Source organism: Meles meles, chromosome 7, assembly GCF_922984935.1.
Source record: "Meles meles chromosome 7, mMelMel3.1 paternal haplotype, whole genome shotgun sequence".
In the NCBI taxonomy this organism is placed as follows: Eukaryota; Metazoa; Chordata; class Mammalia; order Carnivora; family Mustelidae; genus Meles; species Meles meles.
In genome coordinates, this window is record NC_060072.1 from 45,659,615 (window position 1) to 45,683,917 (window position 24,303).

The 24,303-nt window shown below is 39.3% G+C and overlaps 1 protein-coding gene across 1 annotated transcript in view; it reads right to left on the reverse strand.

Annotated features, from left to right (window-relative positions):
* Positions 1-24,303, reverse strand: part of TRHDE (thyrotropin releasing hormone degrading enzyme) — a 374,398-nt gene that overhangs the window by 341,308 nt on the left and 8,787 nt on the right. Inside the window, exon 2 of the mRNA XM_046013805.1 lies at positions 19,871-20,144. Coding sequence (XP_045869761.1) covers positions 19,871-20,144 — 274 coding nt within the window. The remainder of the gene's footprint in view (positions 1-19,870; positions 20,145-24,303) is intronic.

Sequence of the window (24,303 nt, forward strand, 5' to 3'; positions counted from 1 at the left end):
CCTGAGTGGCATAATTTTTTAAGTGTCTGCCTTTGGCTCAGACCATGATCCCAGGCTCCTGGGATAAGTCCCTTGTCGTTGGTCTCTCTGTTTAGCAAGGAGCCTTCTTCTCCCTCTCTTTCTGCCTCCCTCTCCCTATGCCTGCCACTTCCCCTGCTCTCACTCTCCCTCTGTGGAATAAATAAATAAATTCTCAAAATAAGAGAGAGAGAAATAGATGTGAATAAGTTCTACTTTGGTTTTCTTACAAAATATTAGATTGTAATCTAATCTCGTAAATTTTTTTGAGAAAACCAAGAGTTTCAATTGGATATCCATCAGCAGAACAAGGTCTCATGAGGCAGGTGGAGGGGGAGAAGGGGAAGACTAAAGAACCAAGCTGCACAGAATCTGTCTTAGGAGTAGCAACTCTCACTAGGAGTGACCTTGTAAGATGGACTTGTTTGGACAACTGAGCTGTACATTCACATGGCCTAGGAAGTAATAATAGCCAAGGCAAAGGAAAGCAGAACACCAAGACAGAAATCCAGAAGTGCCTTCCAAGATTTGGAGCATGAAGAGGGGTAATAGAGCTATGTTCAAGGAGAAGAAAGGAGTTTAAGGCACAGAATCAGTAGAACCAGTAAAATTACTGGAGAAAATGACCTACTCTTGTCAGACTGTACCTCCTCATTCAGACAGACCCTGTACCTTCAATAATAAAATCTCATCACTGCTGGGGTTTTTTTACCTAGATTGGGATTGGTCCCATATATTCAACCAGAAAGAGATTCCTTCTCTAATCCCAGACACATCCTGATACAACTATCCTCATACAGTTAGAAGCTATCCTACTGAAAATATTAGGACCCATGACTGAGGAGGCAAATGACTCTGTAGCCAATATCCTCCCGGATGCTTAGTCACCATTTGGTGATTAATTGTTTGGCTTCTCATCAATGGCAATTTATACCTCTATGATTGCATTTGCAAAAGTCACACCATGAGCACCAACAATGTTCCAACATCTTTCTCAGTAATTATCCATGATGATTGGCCTGGAGTCATTCAAAGGGGTTTAGAATAGATAAATTGTTGAAAATGACTTCACTTAATTTGTGGAATGGGAGTTTATTATTTTTATTATTTCCTAATGAGAATGTCACACATGACCTTTAAAATTTTGTCAGAATGGTTCAGTTGTTATTGACGGGGTTAGGTACTCTTGAATAAAAAATATCAAAAAAAATTCAATGATATAATACTCATAAGACTATCTCCCAGAAATAAGGACTTTTATTGTTTTTGAAATTTTATTAGGGTCTCTATTTTTTTTGGTGGATTATTCTAATTAAAAAAATCAGTCTCGATCTCTCGCTCTCTTTCTCTGCCTCAGAATATTCATCCAAGCCCAGGATGAGATGACAGACACGTGATATAGTAAGACTGATTTCTGCTCATCTACAACCCCATACAACTACCTATGGAAATACCTCCTTAAAAAAACCAGTTCACTTAGTGTATAATCAAACTTGTTCAGTCAGTGTGTAATCCAGCTCAGTGTTATTGGGAATCCAAAGGAATTTAAGGAAAGACTCTCGAGGTAAATAACCATCTCAGGGACAGACCTAGCTATAAGGAGCTCATTATTAACCTCTTGATTAAGGCAGACTGCCTAAGACTTCTAAGAGGTTGCTGTTTGTGTCACCTCAAGATAATGAATAAGATTAACCAGGTATTTTTCTATTTAATTCATGAACTAGCTATCATACAAAGAGAGGTATATATATTTATATAAATCCAAATACAATTTCCTATAAATTATACCCTGGTAGGATCACTACAACTCCAATATTTCCTAATATTTCTATATGATCCCCTTGATCCTTGAACCCTATATACTGGAAACGATACCAAACTTACTAAATAAAACCAGGCTCTCTCTGCAGCCACCCTATCTTACGGTGATATATATTTCCTTTCCCCAATTAGAATAAAAATGACAAGGGAGACATTAAGTTTAAAATGCACAGTAGTAAAATTGCAACAAAAGCTGAAGGATAAAGGAATACTGACATTCCCATTACCAATAAGGGCCAAATATGTTTTCTATCTAAATCTGAAGAATCCAAAAACTGTAACTGTAAAAAAGATTCATTGGAGGCAATAGAGGCAGTGCAATTAGATGGTCTCATGGAAAAGGTTTGTAGAACTAGATAGAACGTGTTTAGTATTTTAACATCCACCAACTACGTGACAATGACGGAGTTGTTAAGCCCTTTGAGATTCCATTTCCCTACCTAAAAAAAAATAGGGATAACGACAGCAGCAACATCACACAGCTACTTTTCACTGCTCCAGGCACCCGCTTCATGTTTGCTAAGTGTCTAATGCTGCTCTTGTGTTTTAATGATAATATTCTGTGGCAAGGACTGCTAATTGTCTACCAATGTCCAATCCCTATGCTCTTTACTTTTAGAACCCCACATTTCCATCTCAACACATGACTTTATAGAATAGACTACACTTCCCAACAGCCTTTCCACCTAGGTGTGTGTAACAAGTAAGAAAATTGCAGTCAATGAAAGCATTTTTTTTTTTAATGCTTTATATGTGACAGAATGACCAAAGATCATCCAGATAGCATGGGAAGAAAAGCTTTTGTCCATGGTCCTGATTCAGGAATGTACATCAGAGCATTTTAATATACTCCCAAAGCCAAGACCCTCAGTCTGAAGGTTCAGGTTCAGCAAGCCTAGAGTAGTGCCCGGAAATGTGAATCTGAGAAACAGTTACTAGGTGATTCAGATACACACCTGTACTTTGAGGACCACAGCTGTAGAGCCTCTGTGAAGTTCATACATCAGGAATATGGAAAGTTCCATACATCTGGAAACTCCTCAAACAGAACAACATTCACACTATCCTAAAACAGCCGAACAATACCTAAGTGCAGAACACAGTACTAAAGTGCCTTCTCAGGCACCTGGGTGGCTCAGTGCATTAAGCCTCTGCCTTCGGCTCAGGTCATGATATCAGGGTCCTGGGATCGAGTCCCGCATCGGGCTCCCTGCTCAGTGGGGAGCCTGCTTCCCTCTCTCTCTCTCTCTCTCTGCCTGCCTCTCTGCCTACTTGTGATCTCTCTCTGTCAAATAAATAAATAAAATCTTTTAAAAAATAAAAAAATAAAGTGCCTTCTCATTTGTTCTTTCTGCATGATGAGCTTATGCTCTTTAATTATGAAAACCTTTGTCTCTTAATCCTTCTGTTTCCCAACCAGAACATCAAACTCCCTAACGATGTGCTCTAGATTACCTCCCAGGGCCTTTGTGTGCACACTGATCCGCAGAAGCAAATGGGCATCAGTAAGTGAAAGGAGTCTGGATGAGTCCTCTGTCGCCTCTTGAACACATGCAGCAGGCGGGCTGCACACTTGCAGACGGAGTCCCCTCCATTCCTTCAAATGGGGTCATCAACCCCCAGTGATTCTCAGTCAAGGGTGATTTTGCCAGGGCACATCTGACACCATCTGTGTCACAATGGGGGGTGCCACCAGCATCCAGCACGTGGAGCCCAGGGATGCTGCTAATGACCTCGTAATGCACAGGACAGAGCCTCACAACAAAGAAATATCCAGTCCAAAACCAACAGCGTCAAGGATGGAGAAACTGTTCCAAAGGGAGTTGAAAGAAACCACTTCCCCTATAGATCTGTGCTTAGAATACCCAAAACACACAAGTTCTAAGAAGCATCTCGCACTGATCCAGAAAATAAGCTCCATGAAGAGAGAAGCCGTGTTCCTCGTGCACACACCCCTGCAGGGGTAGACTTCAGTCTTAACGTCTGTGCGAGCGTACAGCAGGAACAGAGAGGAACACAGGCTTTGCAGTCAGACTAACTGAACTCAAGCCCCTGCTTCAGCATTTAATACTGTGGTACAATACACAAGGTATGCCATCTCTCGGAGCTGCTTATCCCCTTATCTGTAGATTATAAAAAGTACTGTGAATGAAATTCTTAATCACATTGTTCTAAAGATTAAATTAGATAATCCATGTAAAGTTCTTAGAACAGTAACTGACATGTAATGCAGGATTAATAAAATAATGCTATTATAAAATGAAATAACTAATCTGATGAATGAATGATTTTGCAATGTCCAATAGTGCAGAAAATCTCCTCCTTTCCATCTTTTAACCTACATTCCCCTGCCCTTCTCCCCACTTAACTGTAACCTGATAACTAACAGGATATCACTTCATTTTTTATATGTGGACATAGGATAATAGACACAGACACTTCTTTGTTCAATTCTGGTTTAATTCTCCATGTCTTCAAATACCTTTCTTTCCCTGACTTCCTCCTGAGAGCAATTCTTCCACACACCTAAGAAGAGTCCATCTTCCCCCAGATGAGAGAAGCATAGTAAAACATCCCTCACACCCATCTCACTTCCTCTAACGATAAGGTTATAAGTCACTTGCATGATGCTGGTAATCACGGGAAAAATAAACATTACAAATTTTGCAGCACTTTTCACAGTGCCATTATGCTGGGGTGTTGAGATGAAATGGCAGTGGTTCTTGTCTCCCCCGCTAAACAATCCTCCTTCGCAGACCATCATTTTTAAGGTGTTCATACAAAGGTTCCCATGTTAACCTTCTGTGCTCTTCCTTCCCACGCCCCAGTCAGCCTACTTACTACTGAGACACAAGCGGTCTCTCTTCTGTAGAGGTGGCCATGCCGTGAGCATCCTTCTGGGTCCAGCACTCTATTTCTTTTCTTTTTTTTTTTTTTATTTATTTGACAGAGAGAAATCACAAGCAGGCAGAGAGGCAGGCAGAGAGAGAGGAGGAAGCAGGCTCCCCGCAGAGCACAGAGCCCGACACGGGGCTCGATCCCAGGACCCTGAGATCATGTCCTGAGCCGAAGGCAGAGGCTTTAACCCACTGAGCCACCCAGGCACCCCAGCACTCTATTTCTTTAAGCTTTTCAGCAGCATTGGAAGGCATATGTTGTTAACCCTGTTTTTTAGAAGAGACTGTAGCTCCAGTTAAGAAACCTGCCGTAGTAAATGGGGGAAATCCAAAATCCAACCCTGAGCGCCAAATACCAATGTTACCTCCACCCGGCTTCTTTTCCCAGCCTGACCTTGACTCCCCACGGCCTCCCAGAAAACACACATCATAGGAGAGAATCCCTTCACTCTCTGGCGATGTTTTACTATTCTACTCGCTTGCTGTTCACACCGCTTCTCCCAAAGGGAAGGGAATGCAAAAGGACTGCCTCCACCAGAAGCCTAATATTTCCACAGAGGTCCTTCTGATGGAAGTTCTCATTGTCTAATGAATTACTGGAGAAAAAAATAAGAAGAACACTCTCCCATTCAGACAAAGTGATCCTGTTTCAAACGATTATTTTTCTCCATGTGAAATGCTGAGACACACTTCTGCATTAATTCCAAGCATGTGTAGAGATAACCCAACTTTCAGCCTGACTTGCCATTTAAAAGATTTACATCATCAGAGAGACATGTATAATAAATTTGCCATATTAAAAAAAAAAAAAAAACTCTGTATTTCTTCATTTTCTTTCACTGGCACAACAAGAGTGTGTCATGTTAAGCTGGAGGGGAAGAAAGAATGAAATGCCTCACTCTGGCCAGTCCTCAGCCTGAATCCGAGCTCTACGAGAAAGAAAGAAGGTATGAGAGTAAGTGAAAAAAAGCAGGGGAAAACTACTGGAAAGCAGGGCACACTACTGATACACTATCCTCTCAGTCAAGCAACCTAAAACTCTGAGGTTCTCTGATTCACTTTTATTTATTCCTTTGTGACCCAAACCGAGACAGTCATTAAGGCTTTTTGATTTTTCATCCAAATGTGTCTCCTATCATCCGTGCTTCAAATAGTTACTGAATGACTGCTGTGAGCAAGGAACTGCTTGCTACACACCATGGAGGATATAGTATATGCTATACATATCTTTTCTGTGAGCTGCCCCAGCATGTGTGTGTGCGTGTGTGATTACATGTATCAAATAGCACATGCCTGTGTTAGTCACTGACAATAGCTCTTAGAGATATTGCAATCTAGTGAGCGAAGATGTGCAGGAAACAACAAAATGCAAAATGAATTCATCAGGACAATGATCCAAAGAGAATTTAGAGCTGAAGGGCAATTACAGTTCAAGGAAGGGAAGGAATCTAGCTGGGCAAGGCTTTGTGGAGGCAGTGAAACCTAAAACCACCTAGAAGAACAGGTATTCCCCTAAACAGTTAAGCTAGTATAATTCTTCCTTGTAACACCAATGTTCTTTAAAATTTTAACTCAGTAATTGAAGCACAGTATTTATGGGGTATTTTTTTTGAAGATTTTAATTATTTATTTGAGAGAGAGCACAAGCACAGGGAAGGGCAGAGGGACAAGCAGACTCCCCGCTGAGTAGGGAGCCCGACGTGGGACTCGATCCCAGGACCCTGGGATCATAACCTGAGCCGAAAAGAAACGTTTAACCAACTGAGACACCCAGGCGTCCCTCACAGTTATGCTGAGAAAAAGTTTCACTGTCATGAAAAAAACACAGAGAGTCAGTTGCTGTATTTGCCTTTTCAAGGTCTAAATCTTCATTATCCATGCTGTCATGACCTTGGGGTGGGGGATGCTTCCAAAACTGCACCCTCTAAAATTTTTTGCACGTATCTTCAAAGATGACTACTTCTTAAACTTCACATTTATTATGTCATTTCTTTACCCTTTGGGGGTCCTTATTTTTTTCCATTTCTGATCTAAACTAGTCTCTCTGACCCCCCTCTAGCTATTTAATTTCGCTTCCTTCAATGCCACCTTGCATCTTCCCTGGGGGTCCAGCCTGGTTGAATACAAGCCTGGGAGCTCAGCTGCCTGGGTTTGAAAGCTGGCTCTACCACTGTGAGCCACATGACCATGGGCAAGTTCAGCAGTCATCTCCCGGTGCCTCACTTTTTTCATCTAAAAAATGGGAATAATAATTGCTGAAGTATTAAATGAAATGATACTTAGAACAGTGCCCAACAGCTAGTCATGACTCCATAAGGGATATCTCTATTTTTTAAATTTTTTTAAAGATTTTATTTATATATTTGAAGGAGAGAGATCACCAGTAGGCAGAGAGAGAGAGGAGGAGGAAGCAGGCTCCCTGCCAAGCAGAGAGCCCGATGCGGAACTCAATCCCAGGACTCTGGGATCATGACCTGAGCCGAAGGCAGAGGCTTAAACCACTGAGCCACCCAGGCGCCCAAGGGATATCTCTATTTATCTGCTGCTTTTGCTTATAGGATATACTTTCTCCTTTCTTGATAATGTCATACTGTTTTTCCTTTGAAAAACTACCACTCCCCAGATTCCATCTGCCCTGAGAGGTACACTGATGAAGGAACCCAAGTATCTACATCATCCCAAAAGTGGGCGCTCTATTCAGGCAAAAGAAATTGCTCTCTCTCCTGAGAATTTAAACACAAAAGCTAAAACAATCTGATGACAGTACCCTGAGAAGTTTCTTAATTGGTATGCCATCTAGATCCTCAAAGTTATCCTTCTCAAGACCTAATTATTTAATTCTTCATTTCTGTGAGCTGTCCAGAAACTACCATTGATTTTCTCTTTTGCTTAAGTTTTCCTGAGATGCTTTCAGATATTTGGGACCAACTGCCTGATATATTAATCTTCTCAAACTGAAGAAAACCCCAATGTCATTCCTTCCTTGGACATTCTCTTCACCTCACAAAGAAGTCTCTCTTTTTTACTTTCTAGAGAAGTCTCTCTAATTTACTTTCTGCCTACCCATATCCACCCATCCCTCAGGACCCAATACTTGTCAATAATTATCCATGCCCTCATTGATTTCTTTCTCTGTTCTTCAACATCTAGCATACCACTGAATTTTACCTTTCCTTTATAAACTAGTGCCTTTTGTACCATCCAGAGTATGGTTGCGAGTTTATCTTGTCTCATCAACTGGCTTCTAAATCCTTGGGAAACAAAATCTATACCTTATGCATCGGTATATGTATAGTATTTAACATGGTGCTAAGTCCAGAGATGACACCGGGTATCTATTAGCTTACTAATTAAGGCCAATCCAAAAAGTGTAGGATTTTTCCTCTCCTTGCCACTTGAAGTCTTATAAGTAAGTGAACTTCTTATGAATTCTGCTCAGTCTCTTCTCTCATTGATCTTAAGTATGCCATAATTTTCCAAATATCAATAGTTCATTATTGAACAGAGTTGCTCAATACATATTTGTGAATGGATAAAGAAATGCTTTTCTATGATTTTTAAGAAATATAACAAGAAATAAATCATTTTCAGTGCCGTGTGAATAGTACATATGGGTAATGATTGTCTTTAGGCATTCACCAGTTCCTCCCCAAATCAAACCTAATCAGAAAGCAGCACTCACAGACCCAGTGAATTTCCTTTCTGCCATCTGGTCTGAAAAGGAAGTCAGAAACATTAAGTAGGTGGCAGTAGCTAAGGACAGGCAGTACTATTAGCACTTCTGATGCCTTCTTCCACTCTGAATATTCACTTTTATATATCCAACTGAATATAAAGGCCTTGTAGGCCTTCCTTTGATTCTTTAGCAAAGAATATTTCTTTATTTCTTCTAAGTTCCATCTCCAGAAATATTAATATACCTCAACTAAATATCCTAGTTAGTCTTCCTAAAAGTTGATTATAAGTCATATAAGAATAGTCTGATCTGAGTTACATGAACCTTTAGAATATGATTTTGTTTCACCATTTGTTTTAGATCACAGTTACCCAGAGATTTTTCTCTAGATGGCAGCACATTTTGTGTCTGAGTCTAGATGCAAAAACTGGGATACTTTTTCATGTCAGCCACAATCTAAGTAATGGTGCTTGTTTGTCCTACATCCAATTACTGTCTGCTCCTTGATTCTTAGAAAGCTTGATCTAGACTGGCATGGCAGCTTTAATCAAACAGGAAAACAGACTCTGGCCAGGTAAATAATAGAAAAAAGGAAGTGAGAGTCTTTTTAGCAACAATGATAAGACATTTTAGATTATCCCCATGCTTCAACAGAAAACTCCTGGTATGATCTGGAGCCCTCCCAAGCTCAAATCCTTTTATGGTTCCCTTTGCTTAAAGGATAAAATCAAAACTCCTTAACATGACTTACAAAGCCCTTCATGATCTGGCCCCTGCATAAATCTCCAACCCCATCTCTTACTACTTCTCTCCTCAATATTACACAATATTCTGTCTACCTCTCTTAGATTATAAAGGGTTAACCAAAGCAATCCTTTAAGTACAAGGTGGCTCAGTCAGTTAAGCCTCTAACTCTTGATTTTGGCCAGGTCATGATATCATGGTTATGGGACGGAGCCCCTCACATCAGGCTCCACACTCAGTGGGGAGACCTTTGAGATTCTCTCTCTCCTCACTCTCTCCTCCTGCCCCTCCCTCCACTCATGCATGCTTACTCTCTCTCTCAAATAAATAAAGAAATCTTTTTAAAGAATGAATCCCTCTTTATAAAAAAAAAAATTTAAGTAGAATTCCTAAAGAACTAGAAGGAAAAAGAATAAGGAATATCAAAAAACAACAGTAATGAATCTGAAGTTAGAAAGAAAGAGAGCAAAGAAATTTATGTTATCAGATTATATGCTACTACTTAGATATGTGGGGACCATATCTAAAAGACAACTGAATTGGTGGTGGCCTCTGCTGTGAAAATCCTAGCAGGAAGTCTGGGAAAAGGAAGATCATAGCCGAATCACGCCCCGCCCCCCAAAAGAGAGAAATGGACCTTGCTATGTACCACACAACCCCTCACACACACTATCAAGAATAAATATACTACAGCCATGAATACTATACACTAACTAAATTAGTCTGTTTTGTAGGTTTGCTTTTTTACTTCAAGCTTTTCCTGTAACTTCTATTAGCCTCCTCAATATGTAGACTCTTAAACCTCAGGACAGTTGATAAATTGTGGATTGTATAACGAAACCCATTATCATCCATCACTGAACTCACCATCAGCCCAGGCTAGCCACCAGGGGATGGGTATTTGTTGAAGCACACTCCATTACACCAACATCCCAATGGAAACTTTGGGGCAAGATAGTCCTATAAGATCTTCCATTAACTAAATTGTGCCTACTCACAATTTAGTGAACTGCCTACTCAGTTCACTCCCTCTCTGTTAACACATCCCTCCGGTCTACCATTCCATCCTCTACATAAGTAATCCTTATTATCAACAGCTCTTAGCCTTTACACAAACCCTAGACACCCACTGCTTCGGCCCACATTCTTATCCTTATTTAGATCTGTTCTCATCCACCCTCAGAGCCGGAGCGAGAGACGTGAGGACTTTCCAGCTCCTCAATGGTGACTTTACACCACTATTCCTCCACTTCCATGAAAATAAACTCTTCTTTCGGAGCTCATGGCTTTCACCAATCCTCTTCCACATCTAGGCATATAGGTGTTACACTTGAGAATCTGAAGGCTGGCATAGTTTTCTTGCCACATTCTCAAGGATTCCCCCTTAGTGTTTCTGATGTTTGTTCCAATATGGCCCCACAGTTCTCTGTTCCCTCCATGATTGTGTCTTCAATCCTCTTCATCCATCCAACTTTGCAATAACAGGCTTAAAACTCCTTCAACTCATCCTGAAATCTGAAACCCCCACTCCACCCCAGACCATCTTTCTACCTTACTCCCTTTATCATTCTACTCCTACTTTTTATTCTCATGGTGACTTCTATTCACCAATCAACTCTCCCAATCCATTTTCCATGAATATCACTCCCATTGTGGGTTCTCTCACCTTTCTGCCTCTCTGGACACCACGGCCTACGATCTCAACAAGGCCTTTATGATCACTCCTTTACTGCTACCCCCCTTGACTACTGGCCTTTTGTGCCTCATCAGTCTCCCAGGCTGAATCTCCCCACATATGTTTTCTCTCTTCCTGGTCCTGGGTTCTTTAAACAGAAAGATACAAAACAGTGTTGGCTATTTCCCCTACAAAGACAAACCATTAAACATCAAGTAGCCATTGTCTTCTGTCTGGCATCTTTTTGGTTCTCTTCCTATAGAATCAGCTCTCCCATATGTAAAAGTCACCCACAAGTAGGTTCTGCATAGATTTTCTTATCCCTTCCATAACTAGCACTATTAAAGATAGTCTACAGTCACTGCATGCATTTCTTCACTCTACACTCACTTCTTAGCAAAACTCATCAGGTCTGTTCCTCCCACCCTAATGAAATTTAAGGAGGTTCATCAATTAAATCATTTTCCTTTTTAAGTTATCAAACTCGTTGGCTCCAATAAACTTGTGACCTAGCCACATAGCTTGCTGGCAAGACTGCAGACCCAACTGGATGACCCAAACCTGGCTCAAACTTATCTCTCATGCAGCAGAGGTGAGCTGGGAGCTATAATTCCAAGACAGGCACCTACAGGACAGCCAGCCTAGGGCCACCTCACTGGCAAGCCCAACTCTCACCAGACAATCAACAACACTCAGAAACTTTGCTTTCCTGATAGGGGACAGAGACAATCCCTGGTCCTTCAGTATTTAAGGGCCACCCACCCACCCACCCCCTCCAGATCCTAGACTCTGTACTGAATTCAGCTCCCTCTTTGGCAGTAAAACTTTTCCCCTCAGTACTCAACTCTCTTTAACAACACTTTTCACCTACATGTTCCTAGAGAATTCCTAAAAACAAACGATATCTGTATTGTAACATTTGCTATTTATATTTCAGTATTAGTCAAACATTTTTCACAAATTTTCACGTCGTATATTAATCAAAAGATTTTGGAACACCCCTGGCCTTGTGACTTCTCGAAAGGGAATTCACTAATTTAGATGTTCAATGGACTTTCAATGAGTACCTATCATTTTCTAGGAGCTGAATCTTATAAAATCTTACAAAGATTTTATTTATTTATCTACAATAAGATATGGTGCCATATCTTATTCATATCCAAAAGTTCACAGTCTAGAAGAACAAAGAGTCCAGCAAGAAAGGGCTATAAACCGTGAGATACTGACTCTAAGGAATGAGTTTGCAAAACATTCTAGGAGTAGAGAGGAGGAGGATGGCTGTCTTATTGGGGTCATCAGGAAGCCTCTATTTATATTCCTAAATTGACTGTAATCTAACTCTTTTGTTACTATTTTTCTTTCTCAATGGACCTTATTATATTTGTAATACAATCTAAACAGAATGTCTAATGACAAAATATCTATTATTAACATGAATTTTTTTCATACTGGAATATATGCTTAGAGCATATTAACCTACACTTGCACATCTCTTGTTAAAATGAGACCTAAGTTTTATTTTCAGTAGGAAATTACATGGAATAATCCCATGTTTTAAGGGTATATATACAATATCACCAGAACTCTAGCATCAAAAATGTGTGTCACATGTATGCTTGTATACATTTTCCTTGGTATATTTGTAATATTTATCACTATTATAAATTTTGTGTATCCCTCCTGTTGTAGGCAGTCCACACAATAAAACTAAAAGAAAACATCTGCGGCACTGGTAGTAGATTTTTCCCAGTGTGCCTTCTCTAGAAACTCCTCTTCTTTGCAACACACCCTCCCATCCATGAGGTGAAGCAGAAGATGCCATGTTCCTATGATGTGACTCCACATGTATACTGCCTAGACACAGTGACCAGAGATGATCACATGACCCATACAAGGGCAATCAGTAACACTCCCTATAAGTCTGGGAGTTTCTAAAGGTCATTTTCCCTCTTGGGTCCTCTATGGCAATATGCGAAACTTGGGGACTTTTGTTGGTGATATGACACCATGTGAATCAAATAACAGAAGTCTGTCCACAGTGAGTAAAGCAAAGCAGAAGCAACACTGATAAGGACCTGCCATAGGATTCCTAAGCTTCTCACAGGACTCTAAGCCCCAGGTCTATCCCTGACCTGGAATGCCTTGAGATATCCCAATACCTTCCTGATAAATTTTCCTTTTGGCTTAAGCTCACATTGAGTTTTTGCAACTTGCTAATAAAAGAATGCTGACAAATAAAATTTTATCTATCCAGTTATAATAGGATGAACAGAATATTTGGGCAGTATAGACTGTGAAGCCAAGAAAATGGCCAACAAAAATGTAAACCCCTCATTGGTTGTGAGAGCCAATTCAGAATACATAGGGAATCTGGAGGGAAGAAACATTCTATTATACCACATTCCTGATTCTTTGCTCAAGGGTCACATTCTTGAGTCTTTGCTCTTCTGCTTCCCCAGTGATTACTTATTCCTATCTTTTGTCCCTCATCAAGTCCTACCATTTTTTCCTTTAAAATGCCTTTCATATTCATACAACATTATCCATTTACACTATAACTACTCTAGTCCAGAGTTTCTCAGGTGAAAAACCTAGTCTTAACCCCAAACCCTTCACCCCATTCTCCTCATGTCCACATATTTTCCATGTTTTTCTCAGGCAGATTATAAAAATTACATATGTCATGACTGCAGCTTTTAAATTCTCAATGGCTCTTATTGTTAACTGAACAAAATCTGAAAATGTAGCCTGGCATCAAGCTCTTTCACAATCTAGTTTCCATCTACCTCTCAAATTTATACATCCCTACTCCCTTCTAGGATTTCTGAATATATTATCAATTTAATTGTCATCATCAGAGTAAGAACAATGTGCCAGGCACCATGCTTAGGATTTTATTAATATAATCTCCTATAATACATAAAACTACTGTGATGGTTTCCAATGAGTCCGCAAATTCTTTGACACTATTTTCATTGAAAGATGGGGTCTACACTCCCTTTGCTAAAATCTGGGCTACTCTATTTGTTACAAGTACAGGGCATTAAAAGGACACTATTAAATTTTTTAGGCTAGGTAAGATAGCAATTCCTTGCTCAAAGAAAGAGAGGGTGGAAAAGGTGGTGACTAATACCATCTATGTAACCATTTATAATGGAGTGAATAGGCAGTGTAGGCCCCTTGATACACTCACCTTTGGAGGCCTTGGGCACCAGTAACATATTTGATGACTTCAGGCCACCAGGCAGCAAGGTAGCTCAGGCTACATGGAGAGACTACCCATAGATGCTCCAGATGAGAACCCCAAATAATGGGCCAGAAACAGCCAACATCAAGTAAAGACACTTAGTAAAGATGCTCCCAGATGAGTCTGGCTCCCAGCTGTCAAGTCATCCCTGCTGTCAAACCCTCCCAGCTAAGACATTGGACAGCAGAGTCCTCCCCTACTCTGTACTGCCCACACTCAGGACACACAGAATCCACATGCATAAGAAATGGTTGTTTTTTTATTGCTAAGTTTCATAGTGATTTCTAACTTAGCAATAATCAATTGTGGCTACTTTTAGTACATGGAAGTAGGGCATTGGCAGAGCAGAAGACTTAAAACATGAGGTGCTGGCTTTGGGATTGGACGGTGGGTGACAGTAAACAATACTTGAGAGGACCATGTATCTGAAGCTTTATGGGCTTTAAGGAAGCTGCTGGTGACAGTATGAAGAATGTTAAGGTAAATGGTATTGGAAGCTAAAGGAAAGGAGTCCTCTGTCACAGTAGAAACAAGTCTGGCAACACTGATGTCTGTAATGCTATGTAAGATAGGAAATATAACTATATTTTCTAGCTCAGAAGACTTTCAAGTAAAATACAGAAAATGCCACCAACGCCTTCTCTCTGGCCATGAAAAATCCCAAACAGGAGAGATGAGCTTAAGAACAAAATGTCCAGTTTCCAAGCAAAATTTGGAGCTTGAAATTAAAACTCTTCTCCTTCCCAGGCTCTCCAGATGGCAAGAGATTCTCAAAGTAAGAAACGGTCTCAGGGAGGAAAAATATAGGTCACTGTCAGGAAAAGATGATCTAAAGATGAAGTCAAGGACTCAACTTCAGGAACGGTTAAGACTTCAAATACTTTTAAAGTGGTGCCCTTCAAACCTTTTGAAACAGACACAAAGTTTCTAAGGACATTAAGGTTGTGCCTCATAAACCTTTTCTGTTCAGTAACAGAGCATCTAAGAATGTTATAAGTATTATTTTACAAAGCCTCACAGTAGACGAAGGCTCATATTAAAGAGACCCAGGGTATAGCTTTGCCTAATGGAATGCATGTAACTGGATACACAAAAAGTCCAATTTTTAAAAAAAAAAATAATTATATCTGGGGGTGCCTGGGTGCCTCAGCTAAGCGTCTACCTTTATCTTAGGTCATGATCCTGAAGTCCTGGGATGGAGCCACAGGTACCCTGCTCAGTGGGGAGTCTGCTTCTCCTTCTGCCCATCACACCACTCATGCTCTCTCGTGCTCTCTCACTCTCAAACAAATAAAATCTTCTAAAAAATAATAATTATACCTGTTTTGACTTAAAGCAACAGAACCAATGCAAATAATAATAATAAGCCTTTGGACCCTTAATTTTTTTCAGATAGGAAGCAAGCAAAGAAGGCTATTCCAGCAAACACAAACTAATTTTTAATTACAAAAGAAAAGATGCCTTAAAAGGCCTAACTAAGGGCGCCTGGGTGGCTCAGTGGATTAAGCCGCTGCCTTCGGCTCGGGTCGTGATCTCAGGGTCCTGGGATCGAGCCCCGCATCGGGCTCTCTGCTCCGCGGGGAGCCTGCTTCCTCCTCTCTCTCTGCCTGCCTCTCTGCCTGCCTCTCTGCCTACTTGTGATCTCTCTCTCTGTCAAATAAATAAAATAAAATCTTTAAAAAAAAAAAAAAAAAAAAAAAAAGGCCTAACTAAGAACCCAAGTGATGGTGCCACGTGCTAGAAAGGACAAAAGGACAATTTATATGGGACAGTATTAAGCCATAATTTTAAAATTGCTAATATGTGCCCACTTGGATTTCAGAACTGCTATGGGCCAACAACGGCTATGTCCTCCCATTTTCTCCATTCTTGAATGGAAAGTCCTTTTGAAACAATCATACTCCCAGCTCAGCGTCATCTGTTGTGTGAGAGAAGATAGATAACATGTTCCTTTAGTTAACAGGTCTTCAGAGCAAGAGAATCATGTCCAAGAAATGAAATCTAAATAGTCTCATCTGCACCTAGACCGAAATCAGGTGGTGAGATCCTGGATCTCAGACTTCAGCCTGATGTTGTAATGCAGTGAGACCTATGGGTGAGGATATTTTGTATGTGAAATGAATGTAAATAATTTGTGGCCTGAGAGAAGATGTACTGATTTGAAAACACATCCGCAAATTCACCGAGACTCCCTATCAAGAGGTGGGATGTATGCCCTCCTTCGGCAATTCAGAACCAGCCTTAGTGACTTACTTGTAACCAGGAGCAGAAGTGATGATGTTTATGACCATAATAACCACACACTATGTCCCGTAGATACCCCATAGATATGCCTACCTTTGTCTTTTCTTAGTAACATTTCCCACCAACGACTATATGCATACATCATCTGCTTTTCTAAGACCAACCCATCATTCGGGGTCTTAGTAAATCCCATCTACTCCATAAAGCACATATCATTAGACTCCAGCCTTAGCAATTTCTTCCTCTTCTAAATGGTCTTGAATTTATTTTCTACAACTTTCATTTCACAATTAGTGAATGCCAGTATCACTAAGATGTAATGAGTGAATTCATTGCTTTTCTAATGAAGATTCCTTGGCTACCCTCTTGAATTATGTCCCTAGAATACAAATGCCTACAGAATGAAAGCAAGTAATATACAACAGTGAATCTGACATGGTGCAAAAGAAAAAAGTGGTCTGAATTAGGTTACACAAGGAAGCAAATGTTTCCTGTAAATGGGTCAGCCACCAACCAGCTACAGGACACTGATTTTCTTCATAGCAAATATTACCACCTGATATACATTTATTTGTTTATTGTCACTCTCTCCGCATGAGAATGTAAGTTCCCTGAGAGTAGAGTTGTTGCTTTGTTTGCTGCTATATCACCAGAGCCTAGAACAATACTTGACACTCAGTAAGTATTTGCTGAAGGAATAAATGAATGACTAATTGTTGCCACATGGGAATGTGAGCCCAATGTCACAAGTTCTTCCCATTTTTCAAGAGAAGCCAGAAATAAATAATTTTATGTGCAATCTCTCAATTTCTAAATATCAACAATTAATTACAAGAATATTAAGCCATTTTAGGGATGGGTAAACAACATAGGTCTCCCAGCTTGGACTCCACCTGAAAGAGGCACATGCCATTGCTGTACTAGAAGGATCTGAGAGTTTTTTTTTACCTAATTACTTAGAATAGTGCCTAGCAATGTGCAGAGAACTTGAGAAGTAAATGATGATGCTTCAAATACACACACTTGAGGCACTATTATGATCAGCTGCAAATTATTAAGATGCTACTCTAGTTATGCTCTTACAGCTCAAAGAAAACTTGTGTCAGCTTCTGCTCCAACATAACCACCTGGACTTCACAAGACTGTCCCCCCACCCCTAAGATCCTAAAGCTAAACATCCACTCCTTCCAGCTGTTAGGAGTTCAGAAATGTGACTCCTATGTGCTCCTCCCCAGTAATAAAGAGGAAACGTGATGAAAATAAAAACAGATTGTATATCCAAGGGATGAACAACAAAAAAAAGAACCAGGTTTTAAACTGTATTTCCACAATTGATAAACAAGGGCTCCCAGTGGCAATTTTGTTTTCCTTTTTATTATCCTTAGCATTTTTAGATTATACAATCTAAAATTTTATTTCAGTTGACCTTTCAATGTTCTCTGGTAACATGTTTTATCTTTTCTACATAAAAATTATTAAGGAGGAATTTTATAATGTTTACTAACTACTTGGATTCTTAACCCTAATAAAAGTCACATCTAATAATTAGAGTGTGTCTGGTTTTAAATATAGGTCACTTAGCAACAAGCTTAATTGTGTAGGGCTGAGAACACCTTTAAGATGCTTTAAAGAAAACATACCAGAAAAAACACTTCCAGTGTGCCCCATGCTGCAAGCTGACGCACAGCAAGCCAGCCATCAACTTTTGAAGACGTCAGAGTAAATGAGATGTCTTGGTGTTCCTTTTCTGTGTGTGGTCCAACATGTATAGCCTTGAAGTATCCATAGGAGACATCAACAAACATCAGAGGAACTCAACATATCAAATGAGTACAAGTCCAAAAGAGCAAAATGTCTTCTGGCCCTCTATAGCCAGCATTTAGGACCTAATTTTAATGATGATGAAGATTAAATCACTATACACAGTTCTTCAATAATGGCATTAATTTTTTATGCAGGCAGATTTTACTTTTTAAATAGGTGCCACAGTGATTTAAATTGAAAGTAACACTGAGAAAATTTACTGATCCAAACCTATTTTTCAAAATTTAGGTTGCTTTGGACCTATGAACTTCTTACAGAACAAGAATATAGATTTCTCTTAACTCCTTTTGTTACATTTGAGCAACGCTGAATACAATGGCCCCGGATAGGGAGAACCATTACCCGAATTCTTTTACAGACATACAGCTGAAACGATGAAACAGAGTTCCCAGGGCACATGGTGGGAAAAAGCCCAAAATTTGGGATCAGACCAACGAAATTTGTCTTGCAGCTCTACCACTTATTTAAGTTTTTGACTCTGGGTAAGTTACTTCATCACTTTAAACCTCAATTTAATTTATTCACCTGGAAAAACAGAATCATAATACCTTACTTTAGGGGCAACATAAAAATTAAAACAGATACATATTTATTGTGTATGTCATTGAAATGAGGAGGAAGTTGTTAACTCAGCATGGCGTGACCTGACCTGACTAGCGCCAATACAATAAACAGCATGCACAAAATGCTTGGAACACCATGCTGTCACAAATGATAGTTATCACAGAACGTCCAATTGTATCTTATTGTAAATTAAATGCAGAGCATGTCTTCTCTAGGCTTCCTATATATCATGCTCCCCTAAGAATGTATTTCTATACACTTTGGTATTACGGGCTAAGAGAAGCTTTATAACCCTACAGAAATTCTAGCACACTGGCAGATGAAATCATGGACAAAAATACTCACTGAGCACTGTTGCTAATCAGAAAAATTAAAATGGTTATCTATAGGAGGATGACAGATTTTGATACCTTCACTCAAACCATTCTATTTAGATAAACCACAAAAACATAATTTAAATCAAAACTTAAAATGAAATAACTTAGAGAATGATATCTATAATATAAACCACTTATGTGAAATTTTAAAGCATGGCATCTATTATAGAAATATACATACACACACACTTGGTAATTGTATGATAATATGCATAGAAATGGCAAACATTTAATTCAGGACAATAGTTATTTCTAAAGGAGGAGGTAAGGCAATGAGATCAGGCAGGTGCACTCGGAGGGCTTCAATTCCATCCGGTGTCTTTTACTTTCTCAAAAACTAAATTAGACTAGAGCAAAGATGGTAAAATGTTTAGATTCTCCAGAGCTGGCTTGTAGGCTTGTGGAGTTTATTACATTATTCTTTACATTTTCTGGATATTTGAAATATTTCACGATAAAGAGAAGCAGCTTTTCCAGTCCCATAAATAAAAAGCAATTTCCCAAAGAAGACAACAGTTGTTTCAGAAATACTCAGAAGATAAAGAGGGATGGGGATGCTGGGGGCGGAGGAGGTGGTGAAAGGGACCAGAGGGGGTGGGTATGGAAAAGACACTCCTCTTTGACTCTAGAAACCAGGAAAATAATTTCCCGCCAAGGGTTAACACAAGAATTTAGCTATGTACGTCTCAAAGAGGATAAAAATGATTCATTCTTAATCCAGAAATAAGATTACTATACAATGCGTACATTATCTAAAAACATATTTAAGTTTAAAATACTTACGGCAACCCCACTCTTGGTGGTAGTTTCTCTGTATGTGAAGTTGCAGATCGCCCAGGCTAAATAATATGTAGACATGAGAGGGGTCTGTGAAAAGTGATCCGTAACCCATCCATCTTCCTCAAACACAGAAGTTTCCACTGGCATATTGGATAAAGATAAATAGGTTGCTTGATGCTTGATGCTAATTTTGAAAGTAGCCTTGTAGATCGGCTCGTCAAAACAAGGAAATGCCTTTCTGGCATGGGTAGGTGAAAACTGAGTGACACCAAGGAATCTGGAAAACAGAAAATGACGTTCTCAATTACATTTATGGCTTGAGTTAAGTTATGACCATTTTACATGCTTCTGCGGATAAAATAACGTATTTTGCCAAATTGCAAGGTAGTTTCTTCTGCGCCAAACTTAGGTGCATGAATAGCATGAAAGTGTAATTTGTATGTATTTCCCCAACAATAAAAATTCTTTGAGGAAGTTTTTATCTCAATTAAAGTAAATCCTCTAAACCCAGAGCAGTGCTTAGATGAAACACTACACTTTACAGAAAAACAATTCATCAGCATCCCATTGGCAAACACTGGCAAACAATAGTTCTCCTTTTTGGTATGCCCTCACTTTCCCCTCTAAATGTATGTAAGTTAATGAAACTAAAATCCAAAAGATGTCATCAGGTACATGTAGAATATAGACCATCAGTGGGAAACACCTGTGCCCTCAAATTTCAGCTAGATGTGATCTGATTTTGTCAAGAACTTTGAAACCTGACAAATGTTGGTCTAAATTCTGGCTTTGCAATATTCTCAGCCATATCGTCTTGGATGACTACTAAATTTCCCTAAGGTTTAGGTGTTCATTGCTTGAAAGGAAATAACCAAGCCTAACTTTTAAAAAGTACTATAAAGCTTAGTGGGGAGGAAGGATACAAAGTACGTATCACTGTGAAAGATGAAAAGCAACCATTGGGCGGCTAAGCAATGGTGGCCACTGATTCACAATGTCTTTAACTTTTCTTGGGGTGGTTTAACACATGTTTATATTGACTAATCCAGAGACTGTTTTACAACTCACAATACATATTTACTATACAAATCATAACTTTAAATGTTTTTTTTTTTTTAAAGATTTTATTTATTTGACAGAGAGAGATCACAAGTAGATCAGAGAGGCAGGCAGAGAGAGAGGAGGAAGCAGACTCCCCGCGGAGCAGAGAGTCCGACGCGGGGCTCGATCCCAGGACCCTGAGATCATGACCCGAGCCGAAGGCAGCGGCTTAATCCACTGAGCCACCCAGGCGCCCCCAAATCATAACTTTAGTATTATTGTGTTAATATAATATAGGTAATTGTATGTAATAAATATATAATAAACATGTCAATGTAGATATAGGTGTATATATCTCTATAAAGCATATTTAACGCCTTCAAGTTTTCAGATCCAGCTGCAACACTGCATTTCATTAAAACTAACTAGAAGCAACCTCTTCATTCTTCCACAGTTATTACAAATGAAAATACTCAAACTCAGTAATATAGGGACACCCTTTTCACTTGAAAAAGAAGCCGTCATTTATGAAAACATTCATGATACAAATCAACTTAAACTTTTCTGATAATATTAGTTACAAAACTCAATACAAGGCAAGTCAACATCAGACCCTTCATAAAACATGACTGAACGCTGAAGTCATTCCTTTAAAAGACTCTTTCCCCCAGAAGTAGTTCTGCCACCGCTCCCCTCGTCATCACCCACAGTGTTCTTAGTTAATCTAACACGGCACCCTTTCCCATTGAGCTCAAACCTGGCCTCAAAATTATTCTCAGCATAACACTTGAGGCAGCTGCCAGCAATCGATAGGAGCTGACATACGCGTGGAATCTTATTGGCTATCCCCAGCTCAAACCTTCAGAGGTAAATTCTTTTTTTTTTTTTTAATATTTTATTTATTTGACAGACAGAAATCACAAGTAGGCAGAGAGGCAGGCACAGAGAGAGGGAGAGGCAGGCTCCCTGCCAAGCAGAGAGCCCTATGTGGGGCTCGATCCCAGGACCCTGAGATCATGACCTGAGCCGAAGGCAGAGGCTTTAACCCACTGAGCCACCCAGGCGCCCCTCAGAGGTAAATTCTTATACGTTTTTCACACTATGAAGCTTACGTTTATCCTTGAGAGCCTACTTTTTTAAAAGTTAATTTTGAAACAGAGAAAAATAAGACATCCTAAAGATTAACTGTATACTTACTCTCGGAAAGAGGATTTGGGGGAGTTATCTTGAAAACAGTACTGGGTTGCCACATACCAGGCTTGGGTAACTCCTAGAGCCTATTTTTTCATTGGTAGAAGGAAAATAATAATGCTTTCTATGCTTTCCTTCCAAAGCCGTCAAGATGATAAAATGATATAATATATGGGAAAGAAGTCTTAACTACAAATCTTCAGACAAATAAAAGGTTAAAGTTGGAAGCAATCTTAAGAACAAACTGTCCTCTCTCATAAATTTCTAAAATGAAAAAGTAATTCCAGTAGGGTTAAGTGATTTGTCCAAAGTTACACTAGCAATTAGCACAAAGCTGGGTCTAGAAGTCAGTTTCTGCATCTGAGTAAAAAGTTATTATATTTCAAGAACAGTAAAATAATCTTTAGCCATAATTTATAAACAATGTTTTAATTTCATTATGGGTAACAAAGATTCTTCTTTCCAAAAATGCCAGTACCATGGTAATATTTTTCCTTATGATTTTCTATTGATAGTATATAGTTTTGTTTAATGAGGTCAGTTTAATAAAATGTCCTTTCAGTTAAAAAGTACCCATTTACAATTTTCTCTTCACATGCTTTTGTCTTCCATAATGTTTTTGAATCTCATCTTTCCATCTCATTAATTGAAATGTCCACTGAGCTTGATATTTCTTTCCTGAGTTCTTTAAAATTTACCTGCAGGATTCCATATATGGGTAAAGAGTCCTTTTTAATTTTCAAGTGTCTGAGAACTCCAGTTCCACCACTGACAGACATCTGCTGTGTGTGAGTTTTTAGGTACATGGTAGGATTTTTTTTTTTAAGATATAACCTTTTTTGTTCTTAAGGTCATGATAAGGTAGACGACTAATAATACTGGGGAAAAGGTTCTGCAAGAGTTCAACAGAAGGGTTGCAATTAGAATGTATTAGTCATTAAGTAAAAATCAAAGGTATCTTTGGCATTAAGTAATTAGTGGGTAGGAATTTATTAGATATAGAAGATTTAATACATCTGGGTTAATGAGAAATTCATAAACCAAATATTTATGCAGAAGAATCATGTTGTGTACTCTCTTTTTGCCTTATATAGTAAGTAAATATGTTAGTAAAGCTAGCAATTTAAATCACTGATTCTCAGGGTTGAAAGGAATATAAAGACCATCTAATGCCTTTTTCTGCAATTAATATTCTTAATGAATTCACACACACAGTATATATCTATGCACAGAGGGCCACCATATATTCTGATAATGTCTAAATGAGGAAATACCAATTTCACAGTCTGGCAACTGAGGACGATTGCAATTGAATTTCAATTCGGTATTTAGGAAATCAAAAGAAGTCCCTTGGTAAAGAAGAGTGTTGGACTAGATTACTTTGTAGGTCCTTTCCAAGCTCGAGAGCCTATAACTGAACAAAACTAAGAAATAAAATATTCCCTGAACTTGATGAGATTTTTTCTTGAATATTAAATTACATTACCGCTAAATAGCTTTTCACTACAAGCTCTGTCGTGCATTTGTTTCTCTTAATCATCATTCTTAGGGGTTCAAAAAACCCCTAAATAAAAGATAAAATATATGCTTCCTTCCCTCAAGGAGTTTATACTCTAATAAAAGAAATTAAACAAATACCTAACCAGGTATTCTACAAAAAGCCATGATAAAAAAGGAAAACATATGAAGACATTACATTCTCCTGAAGCAGACTTCTCAGTTTCCACACTACTGACATTTTAGATTGGGTAGTTTTTCTTTGTTGGGGGCTGACCCGTGTCCTGGAGGATGTGTAGCAGCATCCCGGGGCCCTTACCACTAGATGCCAGTAGCACTTTCCACCCCATCTGTGACAACCTAAAGGAGGGGCAGGGCAAATACTCAGTTGAGAGCCACCTGCCTTGGGAACGGAAGAGACTTCACAGAGGAAGAGCATAACAATTGGTCTGAAAGCCTGGGTAGTATTTTAAAGGTCAGAAGCAGATGAAGAAGTAAGACAGTTGATTCCACGTAGCACAGAAATAAGCCTTTAAAAAAATGTTGACTCACTTAATAAGTTAGTGTTCTGCGTGGCCTCTCATGGATTCTGGCTTCAACAGGTCTCAGCACTGCCTGTCCATCTCTAACACCTCTCTTACCCTCGATACTCCTCTGTCTAACAACGAGACCTAGTTCAAGGCTCTGTCCCCTCAACACGCAACAGT